Here is a 27,070-nt window from a genome sequence, read left to right as displayed (position 1 = left end):
CCTGGCAAAGGAAAGACGAGTGGTGTGAAAAAGTGGTGTGATCTAGAACCTTAAAGGGTTCTTCAGCTGTCCCCATAGGATAACCCTTTGAATTACCCTTGTTGATTGCAGGCAGAACCCTTTTGGTTCCAGGTAGAACCCTGTTGGGTTCCATGTAGAACCCTTTCTAGCCGAAGAACCCTTTTTGAACCCTTTTTTCTAAGTGTATGAGAAACGGTGACATACACTCTGAATTACATACAATTATTTAGCCCATATTGGTTTTTCACAGTCAGGACAACCCAAGCTGTACTGTGCAAGTACGCTAATAGTAGGCTTACTATTGAAACAGATAAAGGAGTCAGAAATTCATGCACAGGTTTCTGCCAGGTAAGCGCAGGCTATTTTGTAGCTAGTTAACATTTTAATTGCGAAAGTTTTTTTGGATTAGGCCTATCATTAGTGTCACTTTATTTTTCCTGTTCCTTCATTGTTTGAAACCTCTACGTTTTACTTCATATTATGATGGATGTCTTACCTTGCTTCAAAGTAGCCTATAGCCCACCATAGAAACATGAGGCAATTATTTTATAAAGGCGTCCTCATATGCGTTCTCCTGTTCTATTGGTTTTCTTTAATCTTTCTTTCATTGTCTAGCAGCCGAAGGCATTATCCTAGTCATATTAGCAACCCATGAATGATAGTTGTTGCGTCTTTAGATCTCCCTCTTTCAAAATGTCTAATGGATATCTCCATCACTGTCCATGAAACGGCTGTCATGTGCAAAGAAAGTTTATCAACATTTTAAGCTGCAGATTTTGATCTATTCCATCAGCCTTATTAATTGATATGGCTTATACCTCCACTACTCTAATATCCATTGTGGGGATTTTTATTACATTTTTATTTATTTAACTATGCAAGTCAGTTAACCTATTTGGGATAGGGGGCAGCATTTTCAATTTTGGATGAATAGCGTGCCCAGAGTGAACTGCCTCCTACTCTGTCCCAGATGCTAATATATGCATATTATTATTAGCATTGGATAGAAAACACTCTGAAGTTTCTAAAACTGTTTCAATGATGTCTGTGAGTATAACAGAACTCATATGGCAGGCGAAAACCTGAGAAAAATCCAACCAGGAAGCGGGAAATGTGAGGTTTGTAGTTTTTCAAAGCTTGGCCTACAGAATACACAGTGTCTATGGAGTCAAGTTGCAATTCCTAAGGCTTACACTAGATGTCAACCGTCTTTAGAAACTGGTTTGAGGATTCTACTATAAAGGAGGGGCTCATAAGACCTGTTTGAGTCAGTGGTCTGGCAGTGTCTCAGGCTCGTGACGTGCACTCCCAACAGAGTTGGCTCTCGTTCCAGTGCTTTTCTTCAGACATAGGAATTCTACGTTTGGAACAGTATTGATGTTTTATGTTAAAAACATTCTAAAGATTGATTACATACATCGTTTGAATTGTTTCTACGAACTGTAACGGAACTTTTCAAGTTTTTTTCTGGACGAAGTGCTCGTGCCTCATGAAGATGGATTACTGGGCTGAACACGCTAACAACCAGTGACTATTTGGACATAAATGATGGACTTTATGGAACTTTATGGAACAAATCAGTCATTTATTGTCAAACTGGGATTCCTGGGAGTGCCTTCTGATGAAAATCATCAAAGGTAAGTGAATATTTATAGTGTTATTTCTAACTTCTGTTGACTCCAAAATGGCGGATTTCTTTGGCTGGATTGGCTTCTGAGCGCCGTTCTCAGATTATGCTTTTTCCGTAAAGTTAAAAAAAAATCTGACACAGAGGTTGCATTAAGGAGAAGTCTATCTTTAATTCTGTGAATAACACTTGTATCTTTTATCAATGTTTATTAGGAGTATTTCTGCAAAATCACCGGATGTTTTTAAATCAAAACATTACTGCATGTAACACGCCAATGTAAACTGAGATTTTTGGATATAAATATGCACATTATCAAACAAAACATACATGTATTGTGTAACATGATGTCCTATGATGAAGATCATCAAAGGTTAGTGATTAATTTTATCTATATTTCTGCTTTTTGTGACTCCTATCTTCGGCTGGAAAAATGGCAGTTTTTTTTGACTTGGCGGTGATCTAACATAATATGTTGTGCTTTCGCTGTAAAGCATTTTTGAAAATGGACACGATGGGTAGATTAACAAGATGTTTAGCTTTCATTTGCTGTATTGGACTTGTTAACTTCTTCGATATAGGGGGCGCTCTTTTAATTTTTGGATAAAAAAACGTTCCCGTTTTAAACAAGATATTTTGTCACGAAAAGATGCTCGACTATGCATGTAATTTACAGCTTTGGAAAGAAAACACTCTGACGTTTCCAAAACTTCAAAGATATTGTATGTGAGTGCCCCAGAACTAATGCTACCGGCGAAACCAAGATGAAATTTCATACAGGAAATGCCCCAGATTTTGAATGCGCTGTGTTCCAATGTCTCCTTATATGGCTGTGAATGCGCCAGCATTGAGCCTACACTTTCTGTCGTTTCCCCAAGGTGTCTGCAGCATTGTGACGTATTTGTAGGCATATCATTGGAAGATTGACCAAAAGAGACTACATTTACCAGGTGTCCGCTTGGTGTCCTTTGTCAAAATTATTGCACAATCTCCAGCTGCGTCCACTTTTCCATAAGGTTCAGAGGAGAAAGGCAACTGCCACGAATGATTTGTCATCGAATAGATATGTGAAAAACACCTTGAGGATTATTTCTAAACAACGTTTGCCATGTTTCTGTCGATATTATGGAGTTAATTTGAGAAAAAGTTCGGAGTTGTAATGACTGAATTTTCAGGGTTTTTTCTTAGCCAAACATGATGAACAAAACGGAGCGATTTCTCCTACACAAATAATCTTTTTGGAAAAACTGAACATTTGCTATCTGAGAGTGTAACGGCGTTCTTCGTTTGTCGCAAGAAAGTCAGACCGAAATGCAGCGTGTAGGTTACTATACATGAATAACTAATAAATATAAAAACAACAAACGGAACGTGAAAACCTATTACAGCCTGACTGGTGAAACTAACACAGAGACAGGAACAATCACCCACGAAATACAAAGCGAAAACCAGGCTACCTAAATACGGTTCCCAATCAGAGACAACGAGAATCACCTGACTCTGATTGAGAACCGCCTCAGGCAGCCAAACCTATTTAACACACACCCCTACTCAGCTACAATCCCAAATACTACAAACCCCGATACGAAAATACAATACATAATAAACCCATGTCACACCCTGGCCTGACTAACTAATAAACTAAAACACAAAATACTAAGACCAAGGCGTGACAGAGAGTCTCCTCATTGAAAACATCCGAAGTTCTTCAAAGGTAAATGATTTTATTTGAATGCTTTTCTTGTTTTTGTGAAAATGTTGCCTGCTGAATGCTAGGCTTAATGCTATGCTAGCTATCAATACTCTTACACAAATGCTTGTGTAGCTATGATTGAAAAGCATATTTTGAAAATCTGAGATGACAGTGTTGTTAACAAAAGGCTAAGCGTGTGAGCCAATATATTTATTTCATTTCATTTGCGATTTTCATGAATAGTTAACGTTGTGTTATGCTAATGAGCTTGAGGCTATGATTACGCTCCCGGATACGGGATTGCTTGACGCTAGAGGTTAATGTGTGAAAGTTACATATTTCCCAAAAATATTTTTGAATTTCGCGCACTGCCTTTTCAGCAGAATGTTGTTGAGGGGTTCAGCTAGCCTGCACTAGAAAGGTTATTATGGCTGCGATCCCTGTACAGGGATCAACATCAGGGGAAATTTCAGAGTGACAACTAAAAATACAACGTCGTAACATTAAACATTCTTGAAAATGCAAGTGTCTTACACCCTTCAAAAGATTAGAAACTTGGTAATCAAACTACGTTTTCCAATTTAAAATAGCTATTACAGAGAACAAATACCATGCTTTTGTTTGAGAAGAGCAATCAACAACAGAAACATTTTCCGCCATGACAGTTTTTACACATTCACATCTGAAGGTAGAATTATGACTTACATTCTAATATCTTGCTCTTATTTCTCTTCCTGAGGGTCCCAGTGATCAAATGATGTGCCATTTTCTTTGATAAAATCCATTTTTATAGCTTAAATTGAAACATTTTATAACCCGTTTGTGCCGTGATTTCCATCTCTATCAATTTTTAAACCATTGTTTAACTTGTCATGGTTGGTTTCAGTGCATTCCTCTGGATGTTTGCAACACAGCCAAGCGTCATTGTTTTTTTGCGGGGAGTATTGACCGAAGTGAACTGTTTTGAAGACAACGAGCAATGACTACCTTGCGCACCAATCATTTTAGCGAAGCTTCGCTGATGGACTGTATTTCTGCCCAATGACCACTGATCTTCTTGAAATCTAGCTGGGTAGATAGCCAATGAGCTGAGGTAAACGCCAGTATGTAATGGTTTTGGGTTGGACCACCATTCCTTGTTTGTAAACGCACGCGTAACGAACTCCATTCTCGCCTTGACGATCAGAGGAGTTGCTGTGAGGTTTGTTACGCGCAGCTGTATTTCGGGAAAGTTGTATTTTCAACGATTTCATTGAAGATATCATGGCGAATAAATCAGGAAAAGCGAAGGCAAAGTCTAAAGTGAAAGTGAAAAAGTGAAAGTGAGACAGATTTTTTGTTTGAGGAATCTTGGAGTGTTATGATTCAAACGAACTGAGGAGCTGTTTCTGCAAGGACAGGATGTAAATGCTAATGCACCAAACCCCTTTTTTTGCACAAAAAAAATATATATAAAAAATAATTTATATATATATATATATATATATATATATGTATATATATATATATATATATATATATATATATATATATATATATATATGTATATGTATATATATGTATATGTATATATATGTATATATATATATATATATGTATATATATGTATATATATATATATATATATGTTTTTTTACATTTGCAATGAAGTGTGTGTGTGTGTGTATGTTGGTTTGTTTGGGTGTGTGTGTGTGCATATATGTGTGTGTGTATATATATATATATATATATATATATATATATATATATATATATATATATATATATTCCATGTCAGATATATATATTTTCCATGTCAGATTATATTTTCCATCTTTTTTTCAAATGGAATGGAGTAGAACAGCAAACACACACATGGACATTGGGTGCTGTTCAGGGGAGGGCAGGCCCACAACAATGGAACAGCACTTCATGTATATATATGTATATATATATATATATGTATATATATGTATATATATATATATATATATGTTTTTTTACATTTGCAATGAAGTGTGTGTATGTTGGTTTGTTTGGGTGTGTGTGTGTGTATATATATATATATATATATATATATATATATATATATATATATATATTCCATGTCAGATATATATATTTTCCATGTCAGATTATATTTTCCATCTTTTTTTCAAATGGAATGGAGTAGAACAGCAAACACACACATGGACATTGGGTGCTGTTCAGGGGAGGGCAGGCCCACAACAATGGAACAGCACTTCACCTTAGTGACTGTTCCCTCTGCTCTATACAATACATATCTGTTTATTTTATGTGATGATAAAAGGCTCATACAATACAAATATTTTTTAAATGTTTTCTTTCACAGTGATAGCGACTCCGACTGGGAGCCCCCGGTGCCAAGCTGCCCGCTCTACCTCTGCCCCCAGTGGTGTTCATAAGCCACAGTTCATTACTGCAGGCATGACTGTGCCTCAGGGCCAAAAGGGCACAGCATGGCGGCGTCGTTGTGTTCTGTGTCGCATGAACTGCACCACTTGTTCAGTTTGCCTCTGCTTTACATCAGAAAGAGACTGCTATGGGACATGGCACAGGCAGCAAAATATTGTGTCAAGAACGACGAGTTGAGTTTTTACCAAAAAGTTATATTTTGGTTTCATCTGACCATATGACATTCTCCCAATCTTCTTCTGGATCATCCAAATGCTCTCTAGCAAACTTCAGACGGGCCTGGACATGTACTGGCTTAAGCAGGGGGACACGTCTGGCACTGCAGGATTTGAGTCCCTGGCGGCGTAGTGTGTTACTGATGGTAGGCTTTGTTACTTTGGTCCCAGCTCTCTGCAGGTCATTCACTAGGTCCCCCCGTGTGGTTCTGGGATTTTTGCTCACCGTTCTAGTGATCATTTTGACCTCACGGGTGAGATCTTGCGTGGAGCCCCAGATCGAGGGAGATTATCAGTGGTCTTGTATGTCTTCCATTTCCTAATAATTGCTCCCACAGTTGATTTTTTCAAACCAAGCTGCTTACCTATTGCAGATTCAGTCTTCCCAGCCTGGTACAGGTCTACAATTTTGTTTCTGGTGTCCTTTGACAGCTCTTTGGTTTTGACCATAGTGGAGTTTGGAGTGTGACTGGTTGAGGTTGTGGACAGATGTCTTTTATACTGATAACAAGTTCAAACAGGTGCCATTAATACAGGTAACGAGTAGAGGACAGAGGAGCCTCTTAAAGAAGAAGTTACAGGTCTGTGAGAGCCAGAAATCTTGCTTGTTTGTAGGTGACCAAATACTTATTTTCCACCATATTTTGCAAATAAATAAATTAAAAATTCTACAATGTGATTTTCTGGATTTGTTTTTCTCATTTTGCCTGTCATAGTTGAAGTGTACCTATGATGAAGATTATAGGCCTCTCTCATCTTTTTAAGTGGGAGATCTTGCACAATTGGTGGCTGACTAAATACTTTTTTGCCTCACTGTACATTTGACAATCAAATTCCCCCATACTCTTTATCAATGGCTCGTGTTGGCAGTCTTAAGGACAGAGGAGTTCATCTTCACCACTTTGTGAAGCAATGTTGCATTCCTCACATCATACCTTTTTTTTCTCTTGCTGGTGTCTGGCGGAGCACCCTTAGAATCACTCATGCTCTAGTAAAAACATGTCAATGGTGTCATGAGCCCTTTCCTCCATGAACACCCCTTCCCCAGAACCTATGAAGTTACTGAATTATAGATGAATTGTAGTTCGTTGTGTATCAAGAAACAGTGCTGTGTTCTACTGACCCACATCTGGTTACAAGAATAGAGCAAAAGAGTTGAGATGTACGTTTTGTTTATTGTATTCTACTGCATTTTGACCTCTTTAGTCTGGTTTTTCAAAGAGGTTTTAGAGTTTGGTGTTATTGGTACATAATCTCTTTGTCAGGATAGCATCTATAATAGTCACAACTGAAAGCCAATGGTCACCAACCAGTCGACCATTCCTAGTCGATCACCAAACATTTCAGTGGAAAAGCCAACGCTAAATGCTGTGATAAAGGCTTGCTCTCCTTTTATTTTATCGTTCATGTTGCACTGTTGCACTTGATTCAGAAGCCTTGCGCACCTGGTAAGCAAAGTATTTTCTATTTTGAACCATTGAATTTGTCTGAAAAGAGGAACTCCGACTACCAGGCGGACCGGAGGATCTGTGGCTAAATCAAGTGCATCTACTGCGCTGGCCAATCGGATAGCTCAGATAGCTATTCAACACTATTACAAAACAGAAAACATGCTTCTTCCTCCTTCCAGCTGAGTCTAATGGTGTGTTTAAACAACTGGGGACTCGGAAATCTCTGACTTCCGTGCGTTCAAGACAACTGGGAAAAAACGTGATCCAACTGGGGATTTTTAAAAATGTTTTATTGTTTTACATTTATTTATTTGTATTTAACCTTTTATTTAAGTAGGCAAGTCAGTTAAGAACAAATTCTTATTTACAATGACGGCCTACCCCGGCCAAACCCTAACCCCAACGATGCTGGGCCATTTGTGCGCAGCCCTATGGGACTCCCAGTTCCAAGTTGGAAACTCTGACAACTTTCTAGACCCCTGACTTTCCGACCTGATGATCACTGACGTCCCAGTTGTCTTGAAAGCACCATGTCCATCAGATGCAGGTACACCAGTAACATAAAATATCTAATTATTTCAATTCATGCTCCGCTGTGCTTTGCAAGTGCTACTCCAACTGATCTATTTTGTAATCAAAGGTCAAGTTTTGAAATATAATATGGTCTGAGAATAACAATATTTCAGGCCAGGCATACAGCCAATATGCTGTGATAATATATTAGGCCTACTGCACAAACCTCATTCCTACATAACTATTTTTATTAGGTTAATGTTGCATCTTCTATGTCATGTTTAAAAAATAATCCTGAGGGGTAGATCTGGACTATGAAAAGGTTGTTGACCACTGCTGTAAGTCATATTACAGTTCAAATTGTATACCAGGCCACAAGCCTATTCATTTGTCAGAAGCCACTGTGTGCTGTTGCCTTCATACTGCACAGGAGAGTAGGCAGGGGTTTTTGGCACTTTACACAAACCACCTCTCCTTGAGTGTGGGAGAGGCAGCAGATGTGACTGTTTTTTTTATGTGTGTCGCCGTGGGTCATCAAAAAAATATGCGGAAAGAGAATGGAGACTAGCTGAGATTAGGCCTGGATTTTCCCATAAGACATCAGCGAGCAGCAACACCTGGTCTGTTGTTTTGTTAAAAGCAGTAATAAATATAAGGCTTCATGTAGGTTGTCTTGACCAAAACATTGTTTTTAGCCAAAAAGTAGGCTATAATAAAAGTTGTTATGTTGTGATTCACGCCTATTTTGTCAGATTTATTTTAGGCTGCAGCTCAAACTGCTGTCTACTCTCTGTCTGAAGTCTGTGGGCTAAAATGTTTACTTGAATTCAAATGGAGATTTTTGGATATGCACTTCATTTATCATTCTGTTTCCGTATGGGTCTTTAGCTATCCCCTTTCTTCCTCCAGGTCCTTTTTTTATGGCCCTCAGTGCAGAACTATCCTCTCCAAAGGATGATCAAGGATTTAAAAAAGTTTCACAGGGAAGGGAATGGATATGGAAATTAGCTCTACACACTATTTGTAACGTACATATTCTAGAAATTGCTTTCACTGATATCTCCTTGATGGTTAGATTTTTTTTTCAACGTACAGGAGAACTAACTGAGTGGAGTGAAACCCACAAACGCTTCAAAGTTAAAACAACATTTGGAGGACCCAAGGGTTTACTATTTCAAGCATAGCGTAATGAAGGGCCCTGCTAACATCAACAGGATATATTTCAAAGACAAGAGGAGGCAAAAAAGTTATTAAGCTGTCAGTTGCATTCTCTCAGGGCGATCTGCCTTTGTTATAGTATAACATAATGCATAATGTCAAGGTTGTAGACCAAATAGAGATGAGGTTAATACAATTCAGTGTCTATAGGGTTTCACATGAAACTCCAATAATAGTAATGCATACCTTGAAATCTCACGTTGAATGTCCTCTCCACCCACCTCAAGGTAGAGGAATTTGTGTTTTGTGTGTGCAAAAATTACATGGTCAGACCCACCCCCAACCACACAGAGACACTAGGGATTTGTGTTTTCTTGTAATTACTACATCCAAAATCCTATCTTCTGGGATGTGGAACTTGTAAATATCTGGGGGATATTTACATTCTGTCACCATTTTGGCAATCCATTATTTGTGCCTCTTAATTATATTAGTGAGCAGGTTGCAAGATATATTGTTCTAATCAGAATGCATCAGGCCCATTTAATGAGATTGTCAAGTGTCGCTAAAAGCTAATTAGATATAAATAAGCCATTTAGTTAATCCTGTTTTTTTTTCTATTTCATCTCCAGAGACTATGAAAGGCTGTTGACGACTAACTCTGCCATTGGCTGAAAGGGAACCCAGGAGAGCAGCCTGAGCACGTAGGTTGTGTGTGCAGGGAAAGAACCAACCATGGCCGCCCATCGAATCAGGACGACCAACAACATTGCACTGCCACGCTGCAAGTCAGAGGGGACACTCATTGATCTCAGTGATGGAGTCTCTGAATCTAACTGCCTCACAGATGTCAAAGGTATGCTAATGAAGTTGATTCATATTTGAGATATTTTGTTGTAGTATTGATTACCTGTTAACAGATTGACTTTTTTGGTGTTCTTTCTTTTTTTGCAGTGCCTTCTCCCAGTGCCTTAAGACTGGATGCCACTGCCTCCTTTGGCACTGCCAGGGAAGTCATTGCAATTAAGGATTACTGTCCCTCCAGCTTTACCACCCTCAAGTTCTCCAAGGGAGAACATCTCTTTGTGCTGGACACATCGGGTGGAGAGTGGTGGTACGCCCACAACAGTACTGAGATGGGTTACATCCCTGCAGCATACGTCCAACCCATCAACTACCGGGACTCCTCATTCAGTGACAGCGGTATGATCGACAGCCTAGGAGACTGCTCTGTTGAGGAGGGAGCCAAGGAGCTGGACCTCCTTGAAGATTGGACCGGGGTGTTCCTGAAACCCACTGCCCCCCAAAACGGGAACCCCTTTGCCCCCCATCACCAGCCCCTTAGTCGTAGCGCCACCAACCCTTTCCTCAATGGAGCCCTTCAGGGTTCGCTGGATCAGAACAGTAATGAAAACAGTAAGTCAGTGGATCTTCTTCTTTTTGACACAGCACCCTCTGTCCCACCAAACTCCACCAGCAGCACTGTCAACATCAATGGCTTTGGCAGTGACATCTTTGATCTGAACCACATCAGCCCCAGCCTGGGAGTGGGCCAGACCTTACGCAGGGACAACCCATTCTTCAGGAGCAAGCGATCCTATAGTCTCTCAGAACTTTCCATCCTGCAGGCTCAGAATGACGCCCCAAAGGCATCCTCCAGTTTCTTTGGAGGCCTGAAAGCACCTGCGCCTGAGCAGTTCCAGAGCCGAGAGGATTTCCGGGAAGCATGGCTCAATCACCGCAAGCAAGCCAGGTCCTGCCATGACCTGGACTCCTTGGGCCAGAACCCAGGCTGGGGGCAAACGCAGCCGGTAGAGACCAACATTGTCTGCCGTCTAGACAGTTCTGGAGGAGCTGTCCAGCTTCCAGACACCAGCATCAGCATTCACATCCCTGAGGGCCACGTGGCCCCTGGAGACACCCAGCAGATCTCCATGAAGGCCCTGCTAGACCCGCCTCTGGAACTCAACAATGACCGCTGCACCACTGTGAGCCCCGTTGTGGAAATCAAACTCAGCAACATGGAGACCAAAACCACAGTCACCCTTGAGATGAACGTGTCAGTTGTGGTGAAGAAGGAGAGCAGACAGACGACAGAGGTCATGTGTGTGAGGAGTGACTGCAAGGAGGGCCCCTACACTCCAATCCCACAGGCGTACATGTATGGGGACACCGTCCAGGTCTGTCTGGATTACCTTGAACCCTGCATGTATGTGTCTGTTGTGGCCCAGGCACAGTCGGTTGCTCCAGGCACCACAGTTTGGGATAACGTGGTGAAAAAGGTCACCCTGGGCGTCTATGGGCCTAAGCACATTCACCCATCCTTTAAGACTGTGGTGGCTATCTTCGGCCATGACTGTGCCCCAAAGACATTACTGGTGAGTGAGGTGGGGAGGCAGGCTCACTCTGCTCCTCCAGTGGCCCTTCAGCTCTGGGGGAAGCACCAGTTTGTCCTGGCTAGACCACAGGATCTTCGGGTTGGGGTTTACTCCAATATGGCCAACTATGAGGTCAAGGACAGTGAGCAGGCCAGGGTGGTCAGGGGGTTCCAGGTCAAACTGGGAAAGGTTAGCCGGCTTGTCTATATGATTGCCTCACGCACTGCTGACGATGTCTCAGATTTCACATTGCGGGTCCAGGTCAAGGATGACCAGGACTGTATTCTCGCCCAGTTCTGCGTTCAAACACCAACACCTCCACCCAAGACTGGTCCGCGGACGTCTGCGCAGAGGCGCTTCCTGAAGAAGAAGGAAGTAGGGAAAATTGTTTTGTCCCCTCTGGCCATCACTAACAAGTACCCTGTGTTCCATGACCAACGAATCCACAACCTGAAGTTTGGTAAATTTATCAAAACAGTCATCCGTCAGACCAAGAACCAATACTTACTGGAGTACAAAAAGGGGGATTACGTTGCCCTTCTGAGCGAGGAGAAAATCAAACTGAAGGGACAGTTGTGGACTAAGGAATGGTACATTGGTTACTATCATGGTAGGACAGGACTTGTCCATGCAAAAAATGTTCTGGTGGTGGGGAAAGTGAAGCCCATATACTTCAGCGGAGCTGAACTTACCACTACACTCTTACTGGAGCAGATACTTAAGCCCAGCAAGTTCCTGACGTACATCTATGCCTCTGTAAGGACTATACTGATGGAGAACGTAGGAAGCTGGAGGGCGTTTGCTGATGCCCTGGGTTACGTCAACCTACCACTGACACATTTCTGCCGTACAGAGCCTGACAGTGAGCCTGAAAGGGTGGCATCTGTTCTGGAGAAGCTGAAGGAGGACTGCAACAATGCAGAGGGCAAGGAGAGGAAGTCCTTCCAGAAGGAACTGATGACTGTAAGTAATGGCCTAGGGCAGGGTTCCCCAACTGGAGGCCCGCAAGCCGAATTTGGCTCATGAGTGGTGTTATTCCCCCCCTCCATCCCAAAGTTTTCTGAGCAAACAAATATAAAAATATACAGTACTAGCCAAACGTTTGGATACGTACTCATTCCAGGGTTTTTCTTTAGTTTTACTATTCATGTGGTAACTAAAAAAGTGTTAAACAAAAAAATTTATAGCATCCAACCTTTGCCTTGATGAAGCTTTGCACACTCTTGGCATTCTCTCAACCAGCTTCATGAGGTAGTCACCTGGAATGTGTGTGTGTGTGGGGGGGAACATACAGTTGAAGTCAAAAGTTTACATACACCTTAGTCAAATACAATTAAACTCAGTTTTTCACAATTCCCGACATTTAGTCCTAAGAAAAAATTCCCTGTCTTACATCAGTTAGGATCACCATTTTATTTGAATAATGTGAAATGTCAGAATAATAGAATAATAGTACAGAGAATGATTTATTTCAACTATTTCTTACATCACATTCCCAGTGGGTCAGAGGTTTACCCCACTCAATTAGTATTTGGTAGCATTGCATTTAAATTGTTTAACTTGGGTCAAATGTTTCGGGTAGCCTTCCACAATAAATTGTCCCTTTCCTCCTGACAGATCTGGTGTAACTGAGTCAGGTTTGTAGGCCTGCTTGCTCGCACATGATTTTTCAGTTATGCCCACAAATTCTCTCTGGGATTGAGGTCAGGGCTTTGTGATTGCCACTCCAATACCTTGCCTTCATTGTCCTTAAGCTATTTTGCACAACATTGGAAGTATGCTTGGGGTCATTGTCCATTTGGAAGACCCATTTGCAACCAAGCTTTAACTTCCTGACTGATGTCTTGAGATGTTGCTTCAATATATCCACTTAATTTTACCCCCTCATGAAGCCATCTTTTTTGTGAAGTGCACCAGTCCCTCCTGCAGAAAAACACTCCCACAACATGATGCTGCCACCCCCGTGCTTCACAGTTGGGATGGTGTTCTTCAGCTTGCAAGCCCCCCCCCCTTTTTCCTCCACACATAACGAGGGCCATTATGGCCAAACATTTCAAAAAAAATTTCATCAGACCAGTGGACATTTCTCCAAAAAGTACGATCTTTGTCCCCATGTGCAGTTGCAAACCGTAGTCTGGCATTTTTTTGTGGTTTTGGAGTAGTGGCTTCTTCCTTGCTTAGAGGACTTTCAGGTTATGTCGATATAGGACTCATTTTAATGTGGATATAGACACTTTTTGTACCTGTTTCCTCCAGCATCTTCACAAGGTCCTTTGCTGTTCTGGGATTGATTTGCACTTTTCACACCAACGTACGATCATCTCTACAAAAGTATCTATATCCACTTTTTTTTTACTAGGATTAAATGTCAGGAATTATGAAAAACTGAGTTTAAATGTATTTGGCTAATGTGTATGTAAACTTCCGACTTCAACTGTATGTAAATATTCCATTAAAAATCTGCCGTTTCCAGCTACAATAGTCATTTAACACATTATTAATGTCTACGCTGTATTTCTGATAAATTTGATGTTATTTTAATGGACAAAAACATGCTTTTCTTTCAAAAACAAGGACATTTATAAGTGACCCCAAACTTTTGAATGGTAGTGTATATATTATATATAAATACACACACACATTTTTTGGATTATTGTTGGACATGAAATACTTTTAAAAACACCAGCAAATTAGTATCAAGTGATTTTCAATTTTGGAAATCTGTTCCCAAGTATTCCCACGCATAATAGAGAGACGTGATCATATACGAATCTAAGCAATGTTTGAAATTATTATATTTTAGTTCAATGTTATCTGTTTGGGCTTCAGTCTTAAATGGTCTTTTTTTTTTGCGTGATTCACTTTTTTTTTATAACCAGGTTTCCATCCAACCTTTTTATGCGAGTCAAGTACATTTCTGAAAGAAAAATGTCACGACAGGCCTGATGGAAACAACTAATTTGCCAGTAAACTCTCGTCAAGGTCGGATATTTTTGTGACGGTAAAATTCATTTATATGAGAAATGGTAGTGGTAACGCTTTTATGCTCAAATATTGATAAAATAACCTTCATTATCAAAGTAAATTTGGAGTTACGCAATGACATTATGTGGTCCTCCCACTACGAGTCGTGAAAGCATGCAGTTTATTAGTCTACAGATTAAATAAGTTCTGATGAACTTCACAGGGTGATGAAAGTGCATGGTGATTAGGTTGATGAGTCTTTCAAATAAATATTGAGCGTTTTATTCTGATGACATGATGATTGATGCTTGGCTGCCATTTGACATAAAAAATCTTGCTCTATTTGTCCACAAATAATCTCATTATGTAGTCCGGTGTTTCCCAACTCTAGCCCTCAAGTATCCCCAACAGCACACATTTTTGGTGTTGCCAAGCACACCTGATTCAACTTGTCAACTAATCATCAAGCCGTCAATGAGTTGAATCAGATGAGTTTGTCTGGGGCTTCAACAAATATGTGTGCTGTTGTGAATACTGGAGGATTGGAGTTGGGAAACACAGACATAGGCTTTACCCACACTGTATCTGAAAGTTGTTGGCTAGAGTGCACGTGCCAAGACCAGAGTGGGCACATTTGCTATATAACACATTGTTTTAGGACAAAACCATCAGTAGAGTTGAAAATGTGATGGAAATCCATTTAAACTAGTATTTGTTATTCCGTACATGGGAATTTAACCACAAAAGTCATTTTATGTTCACTTCATCACGCACAGCCTTTTATCCGCAACCAGTCAGTTTGATAGAAACGCTGTCGCCAATTGGATGGAAACCGAGGTTGTGTGTTAAGCACTTTTGTTTCTTCTGTTTGTTCTCGTGTGTCTTGTGTTTGGTCTTGTGTGTGCGCTGTGCCTGCATCTGTCTCTATACTTGTGTGTCTAGCTTAGGTCTTTTTCAGGTCAGTCGTGGCTTTGGTTCCTTATCTACTTACAGCTGCCTGAGGCTATGGTCCAGTGGGCTAATTCTGTTGAGTGTGCAGTCAATAAGTGCTGCGTGGGCATCAGGGTCTTATGGGGACTAGAGAGTTGTGGAGAGCAGCAGAATATTTTGGCACAGCACAAACCCACACCTCTATCTCGAAAACATTGAGTTAGAGATGCTGCATGTGCTGCATTCGTAAATCCAAATCATGGCTCAGCCTGTGTTGATAATGCTCCGTCTTCATTTCTAGTCATAATGTGTGAATCAAAACCTACAGGAGTACAACTGTCAAACACTTTTTATGAAAAAGTCCTTGGTTTGATTTTGGAAGTGATAATCAGTGTTTTGACCATTGTAGATGGTGTCGAGCAGTGACTGCTGAGGCTAGGATGGCTCATCATAATGGCTGGAATTGAGTGTAATGGATGGAATGGTATCAAACATATTAAAACCATGTGTTTGATACCATTCCATTCACTCCATTATGAGCCGTCCTCATCTCAGCAGCCTCCGCTGGTGTCGAGAATAATACGTGACTTAGCATCGGTGTTTCCCCTAGGATGTTTTTAGCAGCAGTTGCAAAGTTAGCGGGGAGGGCGTGGTAGTGGGCGGCATGGCCAATGGCGTGGTTTTAGAAGCCCTCCTCTTGGACGCAGACACAAAAAGCTTATTTTCTTGTAATTCTACACATTTTGCTATGGGGCGGAGAGAACATTTTACAGGTTTAAAGCTAATTTCATACAATTGTACACATTTTACCATGGCTTATTTGATGTTCTTATGCTTTCTGAGTGACTCACTCAAAAATCAATATGTATCTGCCATGACATTTTTTTAAATTTTAGATTTTCCCTGACTGTCTAGTTTTTATTTTGGTGATTTTTAGTTCTTAAAGATCTTATTTAAAAAAATATATAGTGTAGCTCCATTATCTTTTTCTACATCCTTTATATCATGTTTTAGTCGTCCCGATAAAACATTTTTGGGTGTGGGGTCAGCAATTTAGCCCTGACACTTTTCAATGAATATGGAGGAAACACTGAACATGATTGAAGAATAGAGCCATAGAAGCATGTCATACTGTATGGATTAGCAGTATATATCTGATGAATATTCTTCACCTCATGTTGCTGAGGGAGTGCAGAGAGTATCACTTTGCTCTCTGTTCTCTTTGATAGGTGAAGTTCATGTCACGCCGTAACAATGACATTGATATGAGGTGAGACGGTTTCCCCTCAAAAGTGTCTGAGACGGAAGAGAGGGCACACACCAGATATAACTTTTGTTGTAATCTTTAAACATCTGCACTATTCAGTCGGCTCTGTCCCCATTGTTGACCCTGTCGTGTCAAGACTCGTTAACACTGTAGCCTCACCCCACCCACCAATAGACCAGAAACCAGCTGGTTTAGGCCTGACTTGGAAACTTTCCTGCAAACCCAACCCTTGTCTGTCTGTTTCCCTTTCTCACATTATTGTGTGCAAAGATGATGTCCTCAAGACAGTTTCATTCAGTATTTCCCCGTATTGTTTTTTGCAAAATTGGCAGCAGGCCCTGCAATAAGTTTCTATACAGAACAAAATTGAAAAATGTTTCAATATGTAGTCTCTCCTTCATGTTTCAAAGTGTTGACAACCTCTGAGGTGTGATGTTGATTTGAAATCATTGATTTTTTTGTCATCTGCGTGCCAATATCATTCCAAGTTCGATACAGTGTGTGTTGGGTAAGAACGTTCACAAACTTAAAGAGAAAGAATACTCAACGTCAGCCTCACTCGCTCTCAGTGCCAACATAATGATTTTATTTTTTTCAATAACATCCCTTTGTTGAAGTCTCTTAGAGGTCATGGTCATAATAGAACAGGCTCTGAGGTAGGATGGAACATAAACACTATGTAATTTACGCCGGGTTGTAAACACCAATTACAACCATTTATAGACATGGGGGAGCTTCAGTGAGGAGAAGAACTATATATAAAGAGTCCGTGGTGGAGAAGACATGTCCTCCACAACACTTCCCATTTCTCAGGCTCAGTTGTTTGGTGTACACTAGGTAATGATGTGATAGAATCAGTACTATTAATTGGGTGTGTTTCCCCCTTTTCAAATCTACATAGAACATCTTAGGATGCACTTCATTGGATGGACCTTTGGAAGCGATGGTGCAGCAACCAGTCATACTGATATCCTTACAGAATTCAAAAGTATTCACAAAGCAAGTGGCATACTTAGAGCAAACTCATCCAGCCTTGCATGCATAGAATGTACAACTCCTGATGAATAACTACCAAAGACATCAACAAACACTCTTTTAGTTTATTGATGGAAAATACTACAATCTAAACAACTTCACACAAGGTTATGTGGTACTTATGCAACAAGAGTTGAAATGGGCACTGTAAAGTTAGAATCCACTTCCTTCCGCTGAGAGGATGTTAGTGTTATTTAAGCCCAGCTAAGATATCCTCACATTCCACGGCAGGCTACAAGGGAACCAACGCATACCGGATGGATAACTGTTTGCAACCAGTGTGTCTACACCAACCCACCTATCCAGCTTCACAGATTAGGATTGATGTCTAGGTTAGGCTAATCCAATGTAGGTAACCGCTGTTCCTGTGTGCACAACAATAACAAAACAGTTGCCGCTTGTTCACCCTAGTTTTTCTTGAGGAGTTTTGTGTATTGACTTTTTTTGCAACTGTTTATCCCCCAAACAATAGATTACTTACATAGTGGTGGGCTTCAATTGCGGTCTTCTGAGGCTTTGTATGTGGCTGTCAATTTAATTACCGTCTCCTACGTCTCTCGGCAATTAAGTGTTTTCTCTGACACTGAAAATAATCCCTCCTGAGTCGCTTGCATATCATTTTACGGAGAGCTAAGAGTGTATTTTTAGATGCAAAGGAAATAAAATATTGTGTGCACCTCAGAGGGAGATGACAGCCTTTGTGCTTGAGTATCTGAAGGCATGCACATTTTATGTCATTGTTCAGGAAGAAAGGAATTATCAGCAGTGTTAGGCATGGGCCTATATCCACACATCCCAAATAGAGAAAGATTCCTCTTATTTGCCCCCTCCACTTCCCCCTTTTGTCCCTTTCTTAGTTGGTACAACTGCATTGCCTGTAGTAATTGCCTATTGAAACATAATCACAATTAATTAACACTTTCTATTTCAAAACAAATATATGGAAAATGATTTTGCATATGGTAATGGTGAACACATTGAACACGTGCCCACTACCACGCCCTCCCAAAACAGTAGTGCCCATGTTCAATCCAACTCTAGGAGCGAGCTTGTGAATTAAACTTTGTTTTAATGAAACCTGCAATGCCTATGAGGTTATCTAATCACCACATATGATCAAGTATGTTTTGTACATTCTGTTGATTTTGCATTTTTATTTCATTCAAGACTCAACCCTGATATGCTTTTGTGATCTAGCTAATTTGCCCATGACTGATTGTGTAGGAGTTGAGCTATGGATGTATAATTCAGAGCTGGGTTAATCAAGTACTAATTGTTGTTCAGTCGAATCTACATTTGACAACAAAAAAACAAAACAGATTTTGAGCCTGATAATTAAGCCGACCACAACCAGAAAGTATTCTCTTCCTGGTACATACATACAATCCTCTAGGCTTTGGAGAACAAGCCTGTAACATGTGCGCTGGGAGTCGGGAAGCAAGTTCAGGGAGTGAATCATTTAATCAATAAACGAAACCTAATTCAAAACAAGAAACACGAACAACGCACAGACATGAAACTGAAACCGAAACAATAACACCTGGGGAAGGAACCAAAGGGAGTGGCATATATAGGGAAGGTAATCAGGGAAGTAATGGAGTCCTGGTGAGTTTAATGACATGCTGGTGCGTGTAACTTGGGTGACAGGTGTGCACCATAACGAGCAGCTTGGTGACCTAGAGTGCCAGAGAGGGAGTATACGTGACAGTACCCCCTCCCTGGTGCCCAGCTCCACCCGCAGGACGCCAACCAAGTGGTCGATCTCGGGGATCAGGAGCGGACCGGTCGCCTTCGCTGAGGCGCAGAAACCAGACAAGCCAGCTGAGGAGTAGGAGCCGGACGAGGAGTAGGAGACCAACGAGCCAGCTGATGCTTGAGAATCTGATGAGCCGGGTGAGGTGTGAGATTCCGACGAGCTGTCCGATGCGTAGGAGCCCGACGAGCCGGCCGAGGCGTAGGGGCCGGCCGAGGCGTAGGGGCCCGACTAGCCGGCCGAGGCGTAGGTGCCTGACTAGCCGGCCGAGGCGTAGGGGCCCGACGAGCCGGCCGAGGCGTAGGGGCCCGACGAGCCGGCCGAGGCGTAGGGTGACGAGCCGGCCGAGGCGTAGGAGCCCGACGAGCCGGCCGAGGCGTAGGGGCCCGACGAGCCGGCCGAGGCGTAGGGGCCCGACGAGCCGGCCGAGGCGTAGGGGCCCGACGAGCCGGCCGAGGCGTAGGGGCCCGACGAGCCGGCCGAGGCGTAGGGGACCGACGAGCCGGCCGAGGCGTAGGGGACCGACGAGCCGGCCGAGGCGTAGGGGCCCGACGAGCCGGCTGATGAGAGAGAGTCCGACGTGCTGGCTCAGGCTTGAGAATTTGACGATCCGGCTGAGGCTTGAGAATTTGACGGTCCGGCTGAGGCGTGAGAGCCCGACGAGCCGGTTGAGGCGTGAGAGCCCGACGAGCCGGCTGAGGATTCCCCGGTAGCTCCGGACCTGACAAATCTTCCACCACAAAAAAAACTAAAAAACACTCCCTGATGCTTCCCTTGGGTGTACGTTATTCTGCTGGGAGTTGGGAAGCAAGTTTAAGGAGTAAATAATTGAATCAATAAATTAAACATAATACAAAACAAAAAACACAAACAACGTACAGGCATGAAACTGAAACAGAAACAATAACGCCTGGGGAAGGAACCAAAGATTGTGACATACAGTTGAAGTTGGAAGTTTACGTACACCTTAGTCAAATATATTTAAACTCACTTTTCCTGACATTTAATCCTAGTAAAAATTCCCTGTCTTGGGTCAGTTAGGATCACCACATAATTTTGAGAATGTGAAATGTCATAATAATAGTAGAGCGAATTATTTATTTCCAGATTTGATTTCTTTCATCACATTCCCAGAGGGTCAGAAGTTTACATACACTCAATTATTATTTGGTAGCATTGCCTTTAAATTGTTTAACTTGGGTCAAACATTTTGGGTAGCCTTCCACAAGCTTCCCACAATAAGTTGGGTGAATTTTGGCCCATTCCTCCTGACAAAGCTTGTGTAACTGAGTCAGGTCTGTAGGCCTGCTTTCTCACACGTGCTTTTTTCAGATCTGCCCACAAATTTTCTATGGGATTGAAGTCAGGGCTTTGTAATGGCCACTCAAATACTTTGACTTTGTTGTCCTTAAGCCATTTTACCACAACTTTGGAAGTATGCTTGGGGTCATTGTCCATTTGGAAGACCCATTTGCGACCAAGCTTTAACTTCCTGATTGTTGTCTTGAGATTGCTTCAATATATCCACATAATTTCCCCCCTCATGATGCCATTTATTTTGTGAAGTGCACCAGTCCCTCCTGCAGCAAAGCACCCCCAAAACTTGATGCTGCCACCCCTGTGCTTCACGGTTGGGATGGTGTTCTTCGGCTTGCAAGCCTCTCCATTTTTCCTCCAAACATAACAATGGCCAAAAAGTTAGATCTTTTTTTCATCAGACCAGTGGACATTTCTCCAAAAAGTACGATCTTTGTCCCAATGTGCAGTTGCAAACCGTAGCCTGGCTTTGTTATGGCAGTTTTGGAGCAGTGGCTTCTTCCTTGCTGAGCAGACTTTCAAGTTATGTCGATATAGGACTCGTTTTACTGTGGTTATAGATACGTTTGTACCTGTTTCCTCCAGCATCTTCACAAGATCCTTTGCTGTTGTTCTGGGATTGATTTGCACTTTTCGCACCAAAGTACATTCATCTCTAGGAGACAGAACGTCTCATCAGAATGAGTCTGATGACATGCTGGTGCGCGTAACGATGGTGACGGGTGTCCGCCATAACGAGCAGCCAAGTGACCTACAGCGCCGGAGAGGGAGTATACTTTCAAAGACCCCAGATTCACAGTAGACTTTGGTAGCGAAATAAAGAGCGCACATCCTCATCCAATTCCGAGCAGAAGATATTGGAAGAACTGTCCACATTTACTTTTCGTCAGCCAAAAAGATGAGTAAGGCCTAACGAACAGCCAAAGCACTAGTCTATGTCAATCTACTATCCCCCATAGTACAAAGGTTGACCTATGCTATTCTGTGCGAGAAATAAATATACCAAACATAGTCTGGGACAGTTGTGGTATGCAATAGATCCCAAATTAATACAACCACTAGCATCAAAACAGTTTTTATGCAATGTGGCTGACGCAACAGATCAGAACGTTTATCTTAAAGTGTTGATTAGGGTATTTCTTCACATTATAAGCGCAGCAATGCACACATGGTAGTGCGGTATAAGCACGAATGTTCCATTAGCGGAAAACACCATTATCAAAAGTGACCGCAAATGTAATTATGCATGTAATGCTTTTATTATAAAGGTGCATGTTTATGGTAAAAATGATCTTCCCCAAACTTGAAACTCACGTTCTGCGTATGCATGCCTGTCAGGCTCTACACCCCTTGTAAAGTGGATTCATGTGCTTAATTTTTAAGAAGTTATTTAGCCATTTTAGTTGTGATACAAATCTTATTAAAACATATAAATCAAATCAAATTTTATTTGTCACATACACATGGTTAGCAGATGTTAATGCGAGTGTAGCGAAATGCTTGTGCTTCTAGTTCCGACAATGCAGTAATAACCAACAAGTAATCTAACTAACAATTCCTAATATACTGTCTTATACACAGTGTAAGGGGATAAAGAATATGTACATAAGGATATATGAGTGAGTGATGGTACAGAGCAGCATAGGCAAGATACAGTAGATGGTATCGAGTACAGTATATACATGTGAGATGAGTATGTAAACAAAGTGGCATAGTTAAAGTGGCTAGTGATACATGTATTACATAAGGATGCAGTCGATGATGTAGAGTACAGTATATAGGTATGCATATGAGATGAATAATGTAGGGTAAGTAACATTATATAAGGTAGCATTGTTTAAAGTGGCTAGTGATATATTTACAACATTTCCCATCAATTCCCATTATTAAAGTGGCTGGAGTTGAGTCAGTGTCAGTGTGTAGGCAGCAGCCACACAATGTTAGTGGTGGCTGTTTAACAGTCTGATGGCCTTGAGATAGAAGCTGTTTTTCAGTCTCTCGGTCCCAGCTTTGATGCACCTGTACTGACCTCGCCTTCTGGATGATAGCGGGGTGAACAGGCAGTGGCTCGGGTGGTAGATGTCCTTGATGATCTTTATGGCCTTCCTGTAACATCGGGTGGTGTAGGTGTCCTGGAGGGCAGGTAGTTTGCCCCCGATGATGCGTTGTGCAGACGTCACTACCCTCTGGAGAGCCTTACGGTTGAGGGCAGAGCAGTTGCCGTACCAGGCGGTGATACAGCCCGCCAGGATGCTCTCGATTGTGCCTCTGTAGAAGATTGTGAGTGCTTTTGGTGACAAGCCGAATTTCTTCAGCCTCCTGAGGTTGAAGAGGCGCTGCTGCGCCTTCTTCACGATGCTGTCTGTGTGAGTGGACCAATTCAGTTTGTCTGTGATGTGAATGCCAAGGAACTTAAAACTTGCTACTCTCTCCACTACTGTTCCATCGATGTGGATAGGGGGGTGTTCCCTCTGCTGTTTCCTGAAGTCCACAATCATCTCCTTAGTTTTGTTGACGTTGAGTGTGAGGTTATTTTCCTGACACCACACTCCGAGGGCCCTCACCTCCTCCCTGTAGGCCGTCTCGTCGTTGTTGGTAATCAAGCCTACCACTGTTGTGTCGTCCGCAAACTTGATGATTGAGTTGGAGGCGTGCGTCGTGGGTGAACAGGGAGTACAGGAGAGGGCTCAGAACGCACCCTTGTGGGGCCCCAGTGTTGAGGAGATGTTGTTACCTACCCTCACCACCTGGGGGCGGCCCGTCAGGAAGTCCATTACCCAGTTGCACAGGGCGGGGTCGAGACCCAGGGTCTCGAGCTTGATGACGAGCTTGGAGGGTACTATGGTGTTGAATGCCGAGCTGTAGTCGATGTACAGCATTCTCACATAGGTATTCCTCTTGTCCAGATGGGTTAGGGCAGTGTGCAGTGTGGTTGAGATTGCATCGTCTGTGGACCTATTTGAGCGGTAAGCAAATTGGAGTGGGTCTAGGGAGTCAGGTAGGGTGGAGGTGATATGGTCCTTGACTAGTCTCTCAAAGCACTTCATGATGACGGAAGTGAGTGCTACGGGGCGGTAGTCGTTTAGCTCCGTTACCTTAGCTTTCTTGGGAACAGGAACGATGGTGGCCCTCTTGAAGCATGTGGGAACAGCAGGCTGGTATAGGGATTGATTGAATATGTCCGTAAACACACCAGCCAGCTGGTCTGCGCATGCTCTGAGGGCGCGGCTGGGGATGCCGCCTGGGCCTGCAGCCTTGCGAGGGTTAACACGTTTAAATGTTTTACTCACCTCGGATGCAGTGAAGGAGAGACCGCATTTTTCCGTTGCAGGCAGTGTCAGTGGCACTGTATTGTCCTCAAAGCGGGCAAAAAAGTTATTTAGTCTGCCTGGGAGCAAGACATCCTGTTCCGTGACTGGGCTGGATTTCTTCCTGTAGTCCGTGATTGACTGTAGACCCTGCCACATGCCTCTTGTGTCTGAGCCGTTGAATTGGGATTCTACTTTGTCTCTGTACTGACGCTTAGCTTGTTTGATAGCCTTACGGAGGGAATAGCTGCATTGATTGTATTCAGTCATGTTACCAGACACCTTGCCCTGATTGAAAGCAGTGGTTCGTGCTTTCAGTTTCACACGAATGCTGCCATCAATCCAAGGTTTCTGGTTAGGGAATGTTTTAATCGTTGCTATGGGAACGACATCTTCAACGCACGTTCTAATGAACTCGCACACCGAATCAGCGTATTCGTCAATGTTGTTATTTGACGCAATACGAAACATGTCCCAGTCCACGTGATGGAAGCAGTCTTGGAGTGTGGAGTCAGCTTGGTCGGACCAGCGTTGGACAGACCTCAGCGTGGGAGCTTTTTTAGCTTTTGTCTGTAGGCAGGTATCAGCAAATGGAGTTGTGGTCAGCTTTTCCGAAAGGGGGCGGGGCAGGGCCTTATATGCGTCGCGGAAGTTAGAGTAACAGTGATCCAAGGTTTTTCCGCCCCTGGTTGCGCAATCGATATGCTGATAAAATTTAGGGAGTCTTGTTTTCAGATTAGCCTTGTTAAAATCCCCAACAACGATGAATGCAGCCTCCGGATAAATGGTTTCCAGTTTGCAAAGAGTTAAATAAAGTTCGTTCAGAGCCATCGATGTGTCTGCTTGGGGGGATATATACGGCTGTGATTATAATCGAAGAGAATTCTCTTGGTAGGTAATGCGGTCTATATTTGATTGTGAGGAATTCTAAATCAGGTGAACAGAAGGATTTGAGTTCCTGTATGTTTCTTTCATCGCACCATGCCTCGTTAGCCATAAGGCATACACCCCCACCCCTCTTCTTACCAGAAAGGTAGGGCTATAGGCTAGGCTACATGAGGTGTGTGACTATGATTCGAAAAAGTTGCACAGAAAAAACATAGTTTCTTATGCTTGGCATCATTCACAAATGATAATATATAATTCACAAGTCATAGGCTAATATTGTCACCAATCAGACTATTCTTGATTTCATCTTGATTTTTCATATCCTAAATAACATATGTGTGAAATTTGATTTTGATTCAGAATGGACCATTATCGAAACGGGAAAAAATACAAGTCATCTCTGCACTTAAATAGCGAATGGGAGACGCTTTTCCCTGTGATTTATTTTCATGCCAGCCAGGTAGACTATACTCCTGTTGTAAATATAAGCAATGTGCTTAATATTAGGAAAGTTGAGAAATAAATATTCAGTGCATTCGGAAAGTATTCAGACCCCTTGACTTTTTCCATGTTTTGATAGGTTACAGCCTTATTCTAAAATGGATTAAAACATGTTTTTCCCCTTATCAATCTACACACAAAACTCCATAATGAAAAAGCTACGTTTATAAAAACAAAAAAAATGAAATTGCATATACATAAATATTCAGAACATTTACTCAGTACTTTGTTGAAGCACCTTTGGCAGGGATTACAGCCTCAAATCTTCTTGGGTATAACACTAAAAGCTTGGCACACCTGTATTTGGGGAGTTTCTCCCATTCTTCTCTGCAGATCCTATCAAACATTGTCAGGTTGGATGGGGAAGGTCACTGCACAGCTATTTTTAGGTCCCTCAAGAGATGATCAATCGGGATCAACTCCGGGTTCTGGCTGGGCCACTCAAGGACATTCAGAGACTTGCCCCGAAGCCACTCCTGCATTGTCTTGGCTGTGTGCTCAGGGTTGTTGTCCTGTTGGATGGTGAACTGTTGCCCCAGTCTGAGCACTCTGGAGTAGGTTTTCATCAAGGATCTCTCTGTACTTTGCTCCATTCATCTTTCCTTCTATCTTGACTAGTCTCCCTGTCCCTGCCGCTGAAAAACATCTCCACAGCATAATGCTACCACCACCATGCTTTACCGTAGAGATGGTGCCAGGTGTCCTCCAGACGTGACGCTTGGCATTCAGGCCAAAGAGTTCAATCTTGGTTTCATCAGACCAGATAATTTTGTTTCTCATGATCTGAGAGTTTTTAGTAGTCTTTGCACAAACTTCAAGCGTGCTGTCATGTTCCTTTTACTGAGGAGTGACTTCCGTCTGGCCACTCTACCATAAAGGCCTGATTGGTGGAGTGCTGCAGAGATGGTTGTCCATCTGGAAGATTCTCCCATCTCCACAGAGGAACTCTGGAGCCATGTCAGAGTGACCATCGGGTTCTTGGTTACCTCCTGACCAAGGCCTTTCTCCCCCGATTGTTCAGTTTGGCCGGGCGGCCAGCTCTAGGAAGAGTCTTGGTGGTTCCAAACTTCTTCCATTTAAGGTGGATGGAGGCCACTGTGTTCTTGGGGACCTTCAATGCTGCAGAAATGTTTTGGTACCCTACCTACGGACAATTCCTTTAACCTCATTGCTGGGTCTTTACTCTGACATGTACTGTCAATTTTAGAACAAGTCTATAATGTAACAAAATGTGGACAAAGTCAAGGGGTCTGAATACTTTCCGAATGCACTGTAGTAGGCCTAGCCTAAAGAAAGCTAATTATCCTCTTTTTAGTAGAGGCCATCACTCTGTTTTCTCACACAATTGCATAGCATATTGTAATGTTGCGCAGTATTAAGTGTTTAATTCGATTTTAGAATACATTTGTATTGATGTCAGAGTGATTAGAGGGACTATAGAGTGCTGAGTACCATGAAGTTACCAGTTTTGGTACGCTACTAATGACCGTCAGTAGCATCAGAGCTTGGAGAGGCCTTATTACCGTGATTAAACGGTCACATGGAATTTCACTGCCTTCATAACAGCCCTAGCCACTGCTTTTTGCACACATTTGCAGGTGTCTGGCTGTGTGCATAGTGAATGTGTGTGTGTGTG

General features: G+C 42.3%; 1 protein-coding gene across 1 annotated transcript in view; it reads left to right on the top strand.

Moving 5' to 3' along the window:
- The window catches only part of LOC135519407 (SH3 domain-binding protein 4-like), a 72,495-nt gene that overhangs the window by 35,920 nt on the left and 9,505 nt on the right, over nt 1-27,070 (top strand). Inside the window, exons 2-3 of the mRNA XM_064944611.1 lie at nt 9,726-9,949; nt 10,048-12,434. Coding sequence (XP_064800683.1) covers nt 9,829-9,949; nt 10,048-12,434 — 2,508 coding nt within the window. The 5' untranslated portion in view covers nt 9,726-9,828. The remainder of the gene's footprint in view (nt 1-9,725; nt 9,950-10,047; nt 12,435-27,070) is intronic.

The sequence above is a fragment of the Oncorhynchus masou genome, chromosome 29 (genome assembly GCF_036934945.1).
Source record: "Oncorhynchus masou masou isolate Uvic2021 chromosome 29, UVic_Omas_1.1, whole genome shotgun sequence".
Taxonomy (NCBI): domain Eukaryota; kingdom Metazoa; phylum Chordata; class Actinopteri; order Salmoniformes; family Salmonidae; genus Oncorhynchus; species Oncorhynchus masou.
Note: the sequence above shows the minus strand (reverse complement) of the source record. Positions and strands in the feature narration are given on the sequence as shown.